Consider the following 18,125-nt stretch of genomic DNA (forward strand, 5'->3'; position numbering starts at 1 on the left):
CTCGGCTCGAAACTCCTGCGCTGTTGGGCAGCCATCTTGGATCTCGCTTTGAACGAGAGGCAACGGACGCGGCTGTTCGGGTGGAATGGAACCGTCAACAAGCACGTCGTCCCCGCGGCTCCGACGCCTGTGATCACCCGCTCTACCCCGCCGCTGCAGTTACCACTGAATGTACCGGACAGTCCGTCTGAAGGATCGTTCGATGAGCAGATTGTATTTGGGGGAGATCGCAGCGGAGGCCCCGTGAAGTGCAATTTTCTTTATTCTTACTTGAACCGGACATCCGAAATATGAAGCAGACAGCGACGCCAGGGCTAAAAGTATTATGTTTTTAACAGCGCACAAGTTAGCCGGTCTCATTCGCTATTTTGGGATCTGTTAGATGGCTTGCGATCGGTGATTAAACGCAGTAACGTCAGCGAGCGTCCGGAATATTTCTCCCAAACTTTTAACAAGTTTGTTACCAGCTTTAGAAGCAAATCAATGCTATTGACCAAGCGTGTAATCTATCAAATAGATATTTCCCCCTTCGTTGCACCGCAGAACCTGCTGCTTAAATCGTAATTCCGGAAAAGCAGCTTTCCATCAACACTATGTCAACAACAAGAGCCCCCCTGCCCACCGTCAACGAGCGGAAGGCTGAAAATGTAAGTACCACATTTGTGCTCTAACATACGGTTAATAATCAGTGCTAACTGTTGTAGACTGACTCAATCCTGTGTTGATTTATCACTTAGGAGTGTGTTATTTTGATCTAGTCGCGTCGCAGTTTATGGCCGTGTCTCAAAACCTAGAGAGCTGCCTACCTAGACAACGATTATGCTGCCGTCTGAAATCATTCAAGCTGATTTTCCTCCGAATTAAGGGCAGTGTCGCATCCCATATCGTGTTTTATGTGCTGACCGTGTGCTTTAAGTGGATTAGCAGTATTGTGCCAGTCTTCGGACAGATGGGGCACCAGGCTGAAGTGACGCATGGGGTCCAGGGCATCGGTAATTTGGCTGCTTTTCTGCTTGTGAGTGCAACATATGCTTGATTAGTTAAAGTCCTGCACGCTGGTGAGTGACCGTGCGTGGGTTTGCATGTTTAATGCGCCGATAGGATGCAGATATTGCGCATTGGCGTCAGTCTGTCCTATAGGTTACTGCTCATACGTCAGCAGTGAGGGAAGGTGACATGAGCACGCGCGCTAATGCAGGTCCCCCTTTTAAAGGTGCCTGTAAATAATGTGGCGTTAGGTTACGCTCTTTGACACTTCATCTGTCTGTCTATCTATCATTATTCAAATGTATCTATCCTCTGTTGTTCTAACGTTCTATTAGTCTATCTGTCATTCCATTTGTCTGTCGTTCTGTCTTGCTATCATTATATCTGTCTGTTTCCTATCAGTCTGTCTGTTTTCTTATTTCTTTCTATCTTCTGTCTTTAGTTGTCAGTAGATTCTGTCTGACCTTCTGTTTCCTCCTGTCTTTCAATCGCTGTCACTGTATCTATCATTCGTTTTTCAGTTTGTCTATCAATCAGTTCAGTCAGTTTTTCTATCGTTGTAAGGTTCTATCAGTCTGTCATTACATCTATCTATCTATCTATCTATCTATCTATCTATCTATCTGTCTATCTGTCTGTTGTTCTCTGTCGTTCTATTTATTGTTTGTTTTGTTTATCGTTCTATATATTTATTGTTCTGTCTTTCTGTCGTTCTATCTATCGTTCTGTCATCCTGTCATTCTGTTGTTCATTCATCTGCCATTCTATTTTCCTCTCCTTCTGTCTATCTGTTCTATCATTCTGTCTGTCGTTCTAGCTATAGTTGTATCATTCTGTCGTTTGTTTTATTGTTCTGTCTTTAGTTCTTTCATTCGTTCCATCCATCTATCATTCTGTCTATCGTTCCATCTATCTATCTCTGTCATTTTATCGTTCTGTTGTTCATTCTATATCTATTTGTCTGTCTATCGATCGTTCTATCATTCTATTGTTCAGTCTATCTGTCATTTTATCATTTTTATGTCATTCTATCATTCTATCTGTCATTCTGTTGTTCTATCTATCTATTATCTATTATTTCGTTCTGTCATTCTAGCTATCGTTTTATTGTTCTATCGTTTGTTTGTTCTATCATTCTATCTTTGTCTATTGTTCTGTCTGTAATTTTTTTTCATTCTGTCATTCTATCGTTCTCTAACGTTCTATCATTCTTTCTATCTGTAGTTAATTCTATCATTCTGTTGTTCCATCTATCTAGCATTCTCTGTCGTTTTATCGTTCTGTTGTTCATTCTATTGTTCATTTGTTCTATTATTCTTTCGTTTTATGTCTATAGTTTTATCATTCTATCTCCTTCTATCATTCTGTTGTTCTGTCTCTCATTCTAAATATGTATAAATTGCTCTTTTTTTAAAAAAAGGAGAACATTGTGTGCTTACTGATATTCTGTATATATTAGGTTAAAGGGCTCTCTAGATGCTTCAGTGTGTGAAGGCTATTCTGTGTGGATTTTCTATTGACATCTATTAATATTTATAATGCCTTACAAGAATCTATATATTGTAATGCACAGTTGTTGCTCACTTTTGAAAAAGTCAAATGAGGTATCAATCACCCATCTACTCTGCCCTACCCATCCCAAAATCTCTCTGCCCCTCTCTCTCTCACACACACACACACACACACACACACACACATACACTGGGTGTCAAAAAGACTCCAGCAGTGATGCAGCTCGTCAGTATCGGTGTTGGTGGATGGGAGAGTATTGATGAGTTCTTCTAACAGAAAAGACAAGGCTGTTTGGTTCAATGCCATTCAGCTTGCCAACACAAAAATGAGAGGATCGCAATCTAATATGAAGCATCGTGCAACGATAAGCGTAAGTGACCTTTAATCAGGACTGCTCTGTGCGTTTTAATGCATTTTGTATGTTTTGTATCAAGCTTGAAGCTCTTGGTGGATTTATAAATCTATTAGGCAGAGCTTTGTGGATAACAGTCAAGTCGGGGCATCAGGGACAATATGCAGGGTTTAGTGGGAACATTGTATAGCGCAGTGTCAGCATAGCCTTACATACAGAGGTGTTAGTAGCACATGAAACTCACCGACGTACTAAACGTCATCCTGTTGCACTCATGACCTCTGAATGGAACAATTCAGTTAGTCTCAGTGTTATTTGTAGCCTGGGGTATGTTGCGCAAAGGTTCTCTCACAAGGTTACAAGAGACCTTGAAAAATGTTAGCATAATTAAATCACAATATATGTGTATATAGTATTATTTTTGATTTTCAGACTTGATTTGCTTAACGTTTGGCAATTGTTAAAGAAAGGGTGAATGCAAATGTGTATGACTCTTGATGCAATATAATTTGTGACAATGGCGCGATAATAAAGATACATTGTAGGGGTGTTGATGGATTTGACTGTGCTAATGGACCTCGCTGGCGCGGTATGGTAGAGTCAATATTAGTGATTTCTAGTGAACTTTCTAGTCTGGTCTTTACATGACTGGGCAGAAATTGGGTAAATTCCTGGAGGGCCAAATCTGGGATAAAATGAGCAAGGCTGAAATTATAAATTGGAAAGTTTTGGGAATTAAGTTTCCATGTGTAGGCAAGATAATGTCTGCTTATTCTAATATGCAGTAACATACGTTTTTGTTTTGTTTTCAATTTAACAGCACACAACGAATGGTCATGGCCGAGGAGAGGTGACCTCTCGATCTGTGAGGTCGAGTGGTCGAAACCGAAATTCTGGCTCGGGATTGGACGATGTGCACCCTCTTATTGGGAATTACCGACTTCTAAAAACCATTGGAAAGGGCAACTTCGCCAAGGTCAAACTGGCTCGCCATATCCTCACAGGAAGCGAGGTGAGGAGTCAGGCTTCATGAGTGTGTTTCCTGACACAGTGGGCTATGGGGGTTTTCCAGAGGCAGATGTATTAGCTTTTCTGCTTTCATGTTTCCTTTTGGAATTTTTTGAATTGCAAAACTTTGTAAAACAGTTGAGCAGTGTGATAAATTTATTTTGGAAAGATCTCATGATTACTTTTTTAAAAACCTGCATGTTGTTTATTTATTTATTTATTTTAAACATAGACAGTCATTCCAAAGTTTGGGGCCAGTAAGATGTTTTTTTTTTTTCTGTGCAAGGATACATTAAAATGATCAAGAGTGACTGTAAAAACACTTACAATGTTACAAAAGATTTATGTTTCAAATTAAAGTTCTTTTGATTTATGCATCAAAGAAACATGAAAAAAAAAATCACACTTTGAACTGATTTATTTATTTATTTTTTTTAACTGATCCGAAAATCAGCATATTAGAATGATTTCTAAAGGATCATGTGACACTGAAGACTGGAGTAATGATGCTGAAAATTCTGCTTTGCCTCACACGAATATTACATATTACAATTACATTTTAAAAGATTTTAAATTAAGAAACAGCTGTATTTTATTTATATATATATATATATATATATATATATATTTTATTTTATTTAGTTATTTATTTTTTTTATCAAATAAATTAAACTTACTAACCCCAAACTTTTGAACAGTAGTGTATATAATTGAATAATATTTTAGGGTGCTAGTTTTTGTCAATTTTTGTAAAATTCCACATTTTTTTGTCTTTCTCAGGTGGCAATAAAAATTATTGATAAAACCCAGTTAAATCCAACAAGTCTTCAAAAGGTGAGATTTACATTTAATACTAAAATGTGACCCTGGACCACAAAACCAATTTTAAGTAGTATGGGTGTATTTGTAGCAATAGCCTACAATACATTGTATGGGTCAAAATTATAGATTTATTTATTTTATTTTATTTTTTTTTTTGTTATGGCAAAAATCATTAGGATATTAAGTAAAGACCATGTTCCATGAAGACATTTTGTAAATTCCCTACCGTAAATGTATCAAAATTATTTTTTGATTAGTAATATGCATTACTAAGAACTTCATTTAGACATTTTTAGATTTCTCAATATTTTTTATTTTTTATTTTTTTGCACCCTCAGATTCCAGATTTTCAAATAGTTGCATCTCAGTCAAATATTGTCCTATCCTAACAAATGTTTAAATCTCAATTTCAATAAACTGACCATTTTGACTGGTTTTGTGGTCCAGGGTCACAAATGTCTATGTGTTATGCATTTGGAAAGTAAAACTGTGTCATGATTCAGGGGTTTTCTTTCTCAGTGCTGCTAGTGTCGTGTCATTTACCTACAGGAAGTTGACATTGTCGTTCTCTGTTAGTTCGTGACTTTGAGACATTGTTTTAGTCTGTGTGGTATTGCGTATTGGCTACTTGGTTAGTTTTGTGTTTGGCAGCGGTGCAGTTCCATACTGATTCATTGGTAATGTTGGCAGTCGGCTCTAATTTTTAAACTGAATGCTGACTGCAGTGCTGATCTTCTGTGCTATGCAGAGCATTTATCAAAAGCTTGTGTAGTAGAAATGGAACATCCTTTCAGCTGGCGTTCTCAGTCACCCATCATTATGAGAAGTCTATTCAAACAGAAGCTCCTCCAGCAGTAACCTTCACACTCTGAGCTCAAATACTGAAGTACACCAGCTGTGCTGCAATACTCTGCCCACCTACTGCAGGCAGCGCCGCCACTCAAGCCGCTCTCCGCTGAGAACAGCTTGCCACACCTGCGCATTTGCAACCTTGTGTTTGGAAGGGTTTATTTCTGAATGTGTTCAAAGCTGTAAGGGAATTTAGAGAGAGCAAATGCTGTAATTTGGTAATGCAGTTGATACGGCACAGACAACTTGCATTCTTGTGACATTTTGTTCACTTAAAGGGATAGTTCAAGCAAAAATTAAAATTCTGTCATTCTGTCACTCTCATGTTGTTCCAAACCCGCAAAACCTTTGTTCATCTTCAGAACACAAATTAAGATATTTTTGAAATCTGAGAGCATTCAAGGCCAAGAAAGCCAGTAAGGACATTCTTAAGACGTCACAACAAAAGTAGTTAAATCGAGCGGTTTAATAAGTCTTCTATGGTGAACAGATTTTATTTAGACTTTTATTCACATAAAAACATTAATCAACAGTTATAGTGCACATCATATGGTAAACAGTATCTCAGTTGTATTTGACTGATGTGAGAACTACCCTCATTGGTTCTCATGCGTGAGAAAGTTTCATTTTTAGTTGAACTATTCTTGTAATATATGCATTCTTCCACTTTTATGACCCAGAAACCATGTTAAACTATAAACCATTCTCTGTGATGCTGTTACCGACTCAGTATTGGTAAATCTATATTTCGACATTGTTGGATTGTTCTTGCCGATTGTACGCAACAGCAGTCATACAGTTGACCAGGGTAGTCTGATTCATAAACTAGTGATTCTTATAAGCGATGTCTTTTTTTAGCAAACCGAAAGGACTTGTGAATGAGTCTCATGAGATATGTTTGACTCAGTTTGAAGTGGCTTTCTACTCTCTCTAAAGCGTAAGTCATTGTCAAACTTTAAATGAGCATATTAAATTTGTTAAATAAAATCTTATTAGTCATTAAAGAACTGGAAATGCTGGAAATTCCCGTTTCTAATATTGCGATCACATTGGCGAAATTGTGAGGAAAGAAACGCAATTGTCTGTTGTCAGTAGTGAAGCGACGTATGAATCACAGCTCACGCACACGTCATTTTCAAACCAAGCAGCTTTCTGTTAGTCAGTACGGTGAATTAAATGTTCAGCTGAATCTAATGTGAAATCTTATAGCATCACATAAAATTTCCATTTGTGTGGATTCCTATTGAAATGACAAGATTTTGCCTGTGAAAATTTGCTGAGCAATGGTAAATATGACCGTACCTTAATTAGGGCCCTTTAAAATCCATTTGATTTTTTTTTTTTTTTTTTTTTTTTTTTTTTTTTTTTTTTTTTTTTTGGTCAGTTTAAATTTTTCTGGCTTCTATTTTAATGGTTAAAGTACATTTTATTAATAAAAAAAACATCTAATTTATTAAAATCATGAAACTTACACATTTTAACAGCAGTTTATTCAAGGTTTATCAAAAATAAATTATGGCCCTATGAAACAAGTTAAATATTTAGTTTTAACCATGTTCTGTTTTCTATTAGATTTCTGGGTTTCATTTTAATGGTTTCATTAAAATAATAATCAAAAGCATCTCTAAATAATTGATTTTATTAAAGTAAAATGAACTTTTTATTACACTCATTATATTCAGTAATATATTTCTGTCACAGTTTCTTTCAGTTGAGCTGAACTTTTATTTTGACAGGTTGCTGTAAAGACCTTTAAGTTTCTGTTCGTATCTGAAGTGACTCCTAGGGCAGTTCTAGAGATTGTGTTTATGTACTTGTATAAAGAGTTTAACCCTGTGTTCAGTTAACTCTTTTTAAAGAGAATTTTAATAGTTAAGCCAAATACAGTTTTAGAGTTTTTAGCGAAAATGAACTAAAAACCTGATATTAGTCTCTTTTTTTTTTTCTCACCATGAAAATAGCCACAGAAGCTGGCGTGGCATTAAAAACAAACAAACAAACAAACTCATATATTGAGCTTGATGCGTCATGCACGCTTCAGTATGTGTGTATTAAAGAAACAGCGTGTCTGCACCATTCATTCACACAGAGACACGCAGAACATGCAGGATTCATATTTAAATAGTATTTTTAAGGGTCATCGGATGCTAAGTTCACTTTTTCATGTTGTTTGAACATTAATGTGTGTTGGCAGTGTATGTACAAATCTACTCTATAGTGATAAAAATCCACGCAGTGGTTTTTAATTAATCTGTAAAAATAATATCCCCTTTTTCAAATCGAGCTGTTCTCAGATGCCTGTCGTTGTGGCGTCACACAGACAGAGGACACTCCCACAATAGTTGATTGACATGAGCGTCTTACCTCAGATCAGATGTAATAGTCCGACCTCTTTGCTTCGATGCTGGAGCAGGGATGTAAGTTAGACAAGAATATCTCCGATTGAGCGATTGAGGTGTTGTGTTGCTGGATGTAATAATGAATGTAGTGGTCGTCATTTACTCCTGACATCTGAGCCGCTGAAGATGCAGTGGATTACGTTTGTTTGTGAAGGGAAAGCGGCTCCCGATCTACATATATCCATCTATGTTCGCGCGAATCATTTGTGATCCAGCTTCACTTACAGTAGACGTGAGTAAAAGGTTTTTTTATGAATCTTTGCGATCACCTTTCCTAATAAAGTGCTAGTTAGCAAGTTTAGTGGCTAAACGCGGCTAAAGTAAACCGGCTCGTCACTCCACAGAGAGAAGAGAGGCGCGGGGTGAGCAGAGCTCATTTGCATTTAAAGCAGCCTCGACCAGAATGAGATGATTATTTGCAGAGCTGATTATGGCAAGGTGAAAAGGGTGTTGTTTTACACAACCATTGAGAATTTTTAACCAAAGTATATTATAGACTTTTCATTAAGACTGTAAAGAATTATATCAACTAGTGGAAAATGGGCATCCGATGACCCCTTTAATATTCATAGACACTAGTCCGTTTCGCATTAGTGTACTGAGTTGCTTTTGATTTATTAATTCAAAATTTGGCAAATTCCGTGACATTCCGCGTTATACAGTAAATTCCATTTTTATGACTGGTTTCCGCATTTTCCGCGTTGCGTAAATCATAGGGCCCTACTTAATGTTGCTGCTCTAGTAGAAACTCTGGGATAGTAGTATGAGTGTGATTACCCAGTCCGATAACAGAGAAATAAAAATCAAGTCAACATTCTGTCCCATCATTTGTTGCTTTTCACGGTTGTGGTTGTTTAGAACAAAAGCCCTTATTTCCACAAACCTTTATTGCTTGTCACTTTATGGCATTGTGCCTGGTTATGACAGTGTTATGCTGAACAGTTTGGATTCACAATTAGTCTTCACAACAGCCAAGATGTAGAGAGGAGGAGGAAGAGGATATGAGGGGGAAGGACAGATGGACATTTGGGTGGGCTGACAGTGAAGTGACAGACTGGAGGGACCTCAAAATGGTATGAGGTGGAAGATAAAGGCCAGAACCGGCAGAGACACAAACAGTCTGATGACAGCCCGTACGAGTGGAGTAGAAGGTGTACATATGAGTGATAAATGTGAAATGAAAGGCCGAGAAAGATGTGGGCATGAGATGATCAGAAGAATTCAAATGATAATGCTAATCAGTACTCGCTCTGAGATATACAAGCCGAGGACGCGTCTCTAATTTTAGCTTGAAGCTGCTCGCCGCAGCCACCATTAGTTTTTCCACAGCGCCATTGATTTGGATTCAGAGTATCTCCTCTCTCTGTGGCCTGCTGGTCGTCAGCCAACACACGGCTGTGACTCACGCACCGCGATAATGAGAGACCAGCCCAATCAGGCCCTTTTCTGGGTTTCTATGTTTTTGCTCTAATTATCAGCATCGCTTTCATTTTCTCTTTCTCATAGCCCTTTATGGTACATGTTATGTTCTAACGATGAAATGATTTTACATCTTTTTAAGGAAAATACACTGTTCAAAGGTTTTGGGAAAGTTGTTTATTTAATTTTTAAATTAGCTCATTGGCTGCTTCTACACAGTGTTTGAGATTGATGACTATTTACTAAAAATGTGACTCAAATAGTCCTGTTTATACAATAGCTTACATTAGTGAATTGAACCAAACAGGTCTTGGTTTTGCTGCCAGGTTGTTTTAAAGCTCTTCTGAAAATATGATGTGACTAATGAACTAGAGCTGAGGAAAATAACATCATGACGACGCTTATTCTTTTCCGTTCTCATGATAGCTGTAAATAACACCTGAAAAGATACAGATGGCAACTTCAAAATGCAGGAAAGTCACAGTTGGTGCAGTGTTATTTAGTATCAAGCCAGTGAAGTTCATTTCTTAATCAAAAGTGGCTTCAAAAACATAAATGATAAAAAAGCAATGCCAAATACAATGATATTACTATAAACACTCAGAATAAATAAATATTTAGTCATATAATTGAAGGAGCTTCATACATGGCCACATTTTGTAGTAGGTTGAAAATTTTGATTATTTCAGTAAAAAATAAACAGTATTATTACAAAATGTATACTGTTACAGTATTTATTAATATTTTGAATTGTTTCAGTTTGTATTTTACTTTTTTTAATATATATATTTTTTTCTGTAGGCTTTTGTCTTTTTTATTTTTATTTTTTATTTAGCATTTCATTTTATTAATTTTATAAACTTAAATTTTAAAATTTTATATATATTTTTTTTTTTAAGTCATTTCAGTAGCATGGGTATTTTGATTGTCATTTAAGTGCATGTTTTTCATCCTTTTTTTTAACCGTTTATTTCAGCTTTGTTTTAAATTATTAAATCAATTTTTACTAGTTTTAGTTAATAACAGCATTGTTTCTGAATAGCGTGAAGGTGGACAAAAATTATTAGCGTTGTCACTAATGATTATTTTAGTAATTGAGTAATTGGTCGATTATTCTGATGATTAATCAAGTAGTCAGATCATTTTAGAGTAATAAAAATAGACTTCAGCGAACCCAGGAGAGCAGAAGTTATTGCCGTTGTCACTAGCGATTATTGTGGTAATCGAGTTATAGGTTGATTTAATTCTGATGATTAATCAAGTAATCGGATAGTTTTCGTGGTAATAAAAATAGACCTCGGCGAACCAAGGTGAGCAGAAATTATTAGCGCTGTCACTAACAATTATTTTGGTAATCGAGTAATTGGCTGATTATTCTGGTGATTAATCATGTATTCATATAATTTTTGTGGTAATAAAAATAGACCAGCAAACCAAGGTGTGCAGAAATTATTAGCCTTGTCACTAATAATTATTTTGGCAATCGAGTTATTGGTCTATTTTATTTATTTTTTATTTTTTTCTGATGATTAACCAAATAATCAGATATTTATTGTGGTAATAAAAAATACACCTAAGTGAACAATAGACTTTAAAATGACTTAACATGCATATATGATATCAATGAGGGAAATAATAATTGGTTCAAATAAAATATCGAAAGCAACTAATCATATGGTTTTATTGAACAAAATTTAAAATACATAATGTAATAAAACAATATAATCATAACTTATGTACATTATCTGTTATATCAAATGACTGCAGTGGGCGCCAGTGGCCTGGTGATTGTTTTTACTCTTTACAGCGCAATTTAATCCTTGTTTAATATTGACTAAACAACATTTAATTCAAATGTCCACTTAATCTTTAGTATTTGGACACTTCTTCATGATGGAAATGGTCCACTTCCAATATTTTGCTGGTTAATCAACACAGGCGAAATGCAATTAAGGATTTTTTTTTTTAAATAGAGTACTCTAATATAACGGAGGAGTCGTGACAGCCTTAGAAATTATATCACCATCTTAAGTATGTGTGCCTTCTGTTTCAGTCTGTTTCTACATCTTCTCTTCTTTTGCTGTTGAAGCAGTGGAGCTTTCACTGATGTTTTTAGGAATTCCAGGTTATGTTACTCTAGCACGTGTCCACATGATTGTGCATGTGTGTTGTTGTGATTTGGAGGTTGTGTAATTACCCGTGGGCGTTTGAGCTCCACACTAGGTCTGGTCCCTCGACTGAAGTGAGATGTTCTGCTGTGGACTGGTGTTTTTTAGTCATCACAGAGGCGTTAAGATGGTGCACTGAAGGGAGAGAGAGAGTGTGAGAGCTGAGAGAGACGGAAGAAAATCTTTAGAAAAACAGACAATTATGTGAAAAATACAAATTGGAAGTTGATTTGCATTCATTTGAAACTGGAATAAAAACATGATGTGAAAGAAAGGTTATCATGTAAAATGAAGCATTTTTGGACTTATTTATGCGTGGCTTTTTAGATATTCTCCTTTTTTTATTTCCTGTGTAATGATTCTGGTAACACTTTACATAAGGTGTATTAGTTAACTACATTAGGTAACATGAACTAAGATTGAGCAATACTTCTACAGCATTTATTATTCTTGGTTAATGTTAATTTCAGCATTTACACATGCATTAGTAAAATCATAAGTTGTGTTTGTTAACCTTAGATAATGCACTGTGAACTAACATGAACAAACAATGAACGACTGTATTTTTATTAACCAACATTAACATGGATTAATAAATAGTGTAATGTATTGTTCATTATTCGTTCATGTTAGTTAATACGTTAACTAATGTTAACAAGTGACACCTTATTATAAAGTGTTGCCATAATTCCTTTATCTTAAATATTTTAAGAAAGCATTGTTTTTGTCTTGATCAACAGATCTGAATGGATTTTAATCAAGCTGTTGATTGATTCAGACATTTTGACAGCACCTCTGTCTAATGACAAACTACAGAGTGAGAACAGAATGGCATCGTGGAGTCATGTGTTATAAATCAATAGACGCAGAGTCTTATCTGGCCTTTCCCAGACCTCTCTGTGCTTCACCAAACTTTTAGGCTGATAGTACAGAGACAATTCATTATTGATTTGCATCTTGGAAAGTTTTCCCCTCCCGTCTTTCTCTCTCCCTTTTATATTTACTTCTCTTATCATGGGGAGTTTGCTGTATTCAGAGAGCTGTGATCATGGGACTTTTGAAATGTTAGTGTTGGGGCTGGATGATATATTGAATATTTATATTTTCAAAATAATTTTGCTGACAGTGTATTTGTAAGCAGTTTTAATGATTAGTTCACTTCCACAATAAAAATTTCCTGATAATTTATTCACCCCCCGTGTTATCCAAGATGTCCATATCTCTTTCTTTAGTCAAAAAGAAATTAAGGAAAACATTACAGTGTTCCTCTCCATATAGGGTGAAGGTCCAAACTGCAGTTTCATTGCAGCTTCAAAGGGCTTTACAAAATCTCAGCCAAGGAATAAGGGTTTTATCTAGCAAAACGATATTTTATTTTCTTAGAAAAATAAAAATGTATATACTTTTTAACCACAAATGTTCATCTTGCACTAGCCACGTCCGTGATTTCACGCATTACCTAATCATGTTGGAAAGGTCATGTGTGGTTAGTTCTTCGTCTGTGTACTTTGGTTAAAAAAGGTAGGGTAGGACGAAAAACTCCATCTCATTTTCTTTTCCAACTGCAAATTTGTCCAATGTCGTTGTTTTACCTTTTCCTGTAAAGCGTGTTTAACTTTCTTTGCACGTTCACTTAGTGAACACTGGGTCGGTACTTCCACCTACGTCACGAGTGACCTTTCCAATGTGTTTACATAATGTGTGAGGTCAAGCTAGTGCGAGATGAGCATTTGTAGTTAAAATGTGTTTTTATTATTTAATTTATTTATTTATTTTAAAGAAAAATGACAGATCGTGTCGCTAGATGAGATGCTTATTCCTCGACTGGGATCGTGTAGAGCCCTTTGAAACAGCATTGAAACTAGGGATGGGCATTTTGTTAAATTTCTCATTTCGATCATCGATAGGTTTCAACAACGATTAATTGAGTAATCGGGGTGGGGCGGGGCATGGTCATAATGGATATAATGAAAAAAAACTCTGAAGACTGTTAAGAAAATGAATGTTAAAAATAAAAATATGACATGAAAACATGAACACATGATTAGGTCACAGTTAGATTATAATTATGATGCAGCAGTGTTATTAATAAAGAAGCATCTAAAAAGTAATGGCTGCCTGAGGTGAAGAGTGACTTTATGCCAATAAACTGAAGCCCATTCTATGACTCATCCTATGATATTAATCAGACAACTTGGTAACATTACAACCTGTATCTGCACAGAAGAATGCAAATGCCAGTAAACTTTAAGTTACGTGCTAGAGAGAGAGTGAGCGAGAGAGCGAGTTCCTGCAGTGATGCGCTTTCATAACAGTGCGCTAAAACATGGGCAAGGACAGAGTTTACTATAGATTTCTATAAAGTTAACAATTATAAATGTTTATGGCAGATTTGTGCTATATTTTCATCTACATCAAGTGATTCTATAAATCGCCTGCATGTTTTCGGAACCATACAAACTGAATTATACCTATTGTTGAACAAATATGACGGGAAAAGCACTGCTGCGTTATTATAACATCAGTATTTAAAAAAAAAAAGAAGAAAGAAATGTCTAAAAGCAATATGACCGTCTCAGATAACTGTCAATATCTGACATTGCATTTGAGCATCCCAACGAATCCCAAGAGTGACAAAAACAGCTGAAATGGAAGTATGCATACTGTTGAACAAATATGGCTAAAAAGCACTGCTGCATTATTTTAACATCAGTATTTTTTTATTATTATTTTTTTAAATCTAAAAGTAATATGACCATCTCAAACTCAGTCAGTATTGGGCTTGTTAAATGTTAATATCCCATCTCATTCTAATGGATTAAGTAGATATGCTTGTTGCTAACCCAGACATCACTATGTGACTTCGAAGCCTTGCATCTCTCTCTTCTCACGTCGATGTTTTGGACTGCATGCTAAACAATTAGAGCTCAGGGTGCTGCACAAAGTGCTGCTACAACCAATTAGGGAAAAAAAAAATTCCACGATAATCATTTCCATGATCGATTATTGCTGTCACGGCAGAGTACTTGATCGCTGTTGCACGTCCCTAATTAAAACTTCAGACCTTTAACACGTTGATCCACATTGAAGTCCACTATATGGAGAAAAATCCTAGAATGTTTAATTTCTTTGCAACTGAAGAAAAAAAAATACATGAAAATGTAGGATGACATGGGGTAAATTATCAGGAAATTTTTATTCTTAAAGTGAACTAATCCTTTATAACCTTAATATTTTCTAAAGACTTTGTCTTATTTAAAATGTAGCCAAAATTGCAAAAATTGTGTTAGTTTTAGTCATTTAAGGTCAGTCAGTGGTTGGTAAAAATTTTTGTAGTACCATATTTTTGAAAGAATCGCATTTATTTAATCAGAAAAAAACAATAATATTATAAAGTATTAATACATTTTATATAGAACAATTGTAAATAATTGTAATATGTTTTGACATGCTAATTTGTCATTTAAATGTATTTATTTGAACATTTATTTGAAATAGAAATCTTTTGTAATATTATAAATATCTTTACTGTCACTTGTAGTCAGTTTAATGCATCCTTGCTGAATAGAAATATGATTTTGTGCCTGAGAAATAATAACAATAATTTTCTTAACTGACCTCGTCTAAGTCCTTGTACAAAAACATGAGCACATGTCTGCTTGGCCATATCTTGTCTGTAGACTTGAAATTGAATTGAAAATGTGTTACTGTATGACATCTGCTTATTTTTTTTTAGAAATTTATGGGTGAGTCCGGATTATTTTCCCTGATATTAAAGATGAACTTGTATTGAACCTGGAACATTTCTTTTACCTGTCACAAGTATTTTCACGGACTTCAGATTAAGGCAAGACACTACAGGCAAAATCATAGTTTTTGTCATGCACTGGTGAATTTGAGATTTTGGCATGTTTTGCCTTCTTTTTGACTAGTGAAAAGAGCGCAACCAGCATACACATTTATATGCATCTGTGGATTTCAATTGCAATACATGAAGGCTGTTTTCTCAAAATGAGTTTTTCCTCATGCACTGAGCCAGAATATATATTCATTATATTCACCAAACTTTTCAGTTTTATTCCAATTGTGAATTTTTTTTTGGTCTGTTCCTATATCATTTCCCTAATTTATATGCACTACCATTCAAAAGTTTGGGGTCAGTACATTTTTATTGTTTCTTTTTCTTTTTTCTTTTTTTTTTTTTTAAGACATTAATACTTTTATTCACCAAGGATGTATTAAGTTAATAATTAAAAGTTAATTAAAAGTTTATTAAAAGTTAATAATAAATAAATAATTTACATTGTTATAAAATATTTATATTTTAAATAAACACTGTACTTTTTAAACTTGTTATTCATGAAAGAATCCTGAAAAAAAAAAAAAAAAAAAATCACAGGTTCCAAAAAATATTTGGCAGCACAACTGTTGATATTATCCAACATTGATCATTCTAATAATAAATCCGCATATTAGAATGATTTCTGAAGGGTCATGTGACACTTAAGACTGGAGTAACAGCTGATTAAAAATTCAGCTTTTCATCACAGGAATAAATTCTATTTTAAGTATGTTAAAATAAAAAACATTATTTTATGTTGTAAAAACATTTTGCAATATTACTGTTTTTTTTCTATATTTTTAATCAAATAAATGCAGCCTTGATGAGCATAAGAGACTTCTTTAAAGACTATTACAAGTCTTACTGACCCCAAACTTTTGAACGGTAGTGTATATACTTCTTTCCTAAAAACACTTTTTATTCTGTCTGTTGACAGTATTTTCTGATTTATAGAGTGGTAAAAAGAGATATTCAAAATCCTATTTGCAAAATCCTCTCATTTGATTCAAACAACAATTCTGTACCTGCCTTTATCCAGTGTTCAGGTTTCTGTTCTGGAAATGTATGCATGTTTGTGCATATCTAATTAATAATGCCTCATTTGCGTATTTAAAATTGTAATATAAAGTAGTTGTCGTGTACAAAGATTATTCAGCTGGGGAAGTAAGGTGATATCTGAGTTTGTATCGAAATGTACATATTGTTCTTGCTTATATAGTTCTGCAGTGGCCTCAGTGTTTCATAGTTACTTGTTACAGAAAGCAGTTATGAGTGTGTATAACTCACAGAATGCAGTGTGGTGAGAATTGGATTGGGTTTATGATGTACTGAAAGTGTTTCCCTGCGGTCCAAAATCGCACCACCGCGTCTTTCGCACTGAAGCTACAGCTAAACTTGTGAGAGCGGGACGTGGAAAGCAGTATGTGCTAACAGCTCAGGAACACAGTCTGCCTACTATAGCGCTATTAAAGATGCATGACTCTTCCATTCCATTGAGATAGGAGGATTCAGCCCTTTTTTTTTTTTTTTTTTAGAGAGAGATCAATAATGAATAGCACTTAACGCTTGTTTCCACTGAAAAGAAAGCACTCTGTTCACTATGACAGTGACACAGTGCAGCTGGACTTAGCTTCCTGTTTCATGTTGATGCTGAAAGATAGTGAAAAGCTTTTGTTTAACAATTCATTGTGACATGTTGATTACATTAAATTATGATCTTCTCTTCAACAGCTTTCCAGAGAAGTCACAATCATGAAGAATTTAAACCACCCGAATATTGGTAAGCATGTTTATATGCAGACACACAAGTGTTAACTAAAATTACAACTAAATACATTTTTGTTAATTGAATTAAAACTAAAATAAAATAATAAAACTGTTAACTAAAACTATAACAAAAAAATAATAGATTGAAGCAAGTTGAAAAAGTTAAGTTGAAAAAGTGACTAAAAATGTTTATTGAATTAAAACTCAAATAAAATTAAAACTTGTTTAGTAAAACTATAACTAAAACAATTTTTGTAAATTGAACATTATATAAAGCCATACAAGTCATTATACCCAGGGTTCCCTTTAAAGCTGAAATAAAATGACTAAAACTGTTGTTAACTAAAACTATAACTAAAAACATTTTTTGCTAGTTGAATTAAAGCTGAAATAAAATAAATAAAACCTGGTAGTTGAAACTATAACTAAAACATTTTTATTAATTGAATTTAAACTGAAATAAAATAATAAAAAAAAACTGTTAACTGAAACTATAACAAAACATTTTTGTTAATTGGATTAAAATTGAAATAAAATGTCTCTGCATATTTTTAGTTGATAACTAAAACTAACTAAAAAAAGTTGAACTGAATTAAAACTAAATTGTAAAAAATAAACTGTTGTTAACTAAAACTATAACTAAAAACATTTTTGGTAATTGAATCAAAACTTAAATAAATAATAAAAAAAAATGTTGTAACTAAAAACATTTTTGTTAATAGAATTAAAAATGAAATGAAATAACGAAAACTGTTGTTAATTAAAACTATAACAGATTACATTTTTGTTAATTGGTTTAAAACTTAAAATAACAAACTGTTGTTAACTAAAAACATTTTTGTTTAATGAATTAAAACTGAAATAAAATAAAGCTTATTTACTAAAACTTTTTACGTTTTTTTTTTATTTCAGTTTTAATTCTGTTAACAATGTTTTTAGTTACAGTTTTAGTTAAGTTTTATTTAAACGTGTTAAGATATAATTAAAAACTTTTTTTATTA

At 34.2% G+C, this 18,125-nt stretch overlaps 1 protein-coding gene across 11 annotated transcripts in view; it reads left to right on the top strand.

The window, feature by feature from the left end:
- Positions 1 to 18,125, top strand: part of mark3a (MAP/microtubule affinity-regulating kinase 3a) — a 40,193-nt gene continuing 22,068 nt past the window's right edge. For 2 of the 11 annotated variants that reach the window (XM_051125769.1, XM_051125771.1), the window contains exons 1-4: positions 1 to 647; positions 3,672 to 3,863; positions 4,640 to 4,693; positions 17,089 to 17,137. In XM_051125769.1, coding sequence (XP_050981726.1) covers positions 594 to 647; positions 3,672 to 3,863; positions 4,640 to 4,693; positions 17,089 to 17,137 — 349 coding nt within the window. In that variant the 5' untranslated portion in view covers positions 1 to 593. Of the gene's footprint in view, positions 648 to 2,634; positions 2,870 to 3,671; positions 3,864 to 4,639; positions 4,694 to 17,088; positions 17,138 to 18,125 lie in introns of those variants that run through there. The other 9 variants (XM_051125776.1, XM_051125772.1, XM_051125775.1 and 6 more) reach the window with 7 other exon arrangements.

The sequence above is a fragment of the Labeo rohita genome, chromosome 13 (assembly GCF_022985175.1).
Source record: "Labeo rohita strain BAU-BD-2019 chromosome 13, IGBB_LRoh.1.0, whole genome shotgun sequence".
NCBI lineage: Eukaryota > Metazoa > Chordata > Actinopteri > Cypriniformes > Cyprinidae > Labeo > Labeo rohita.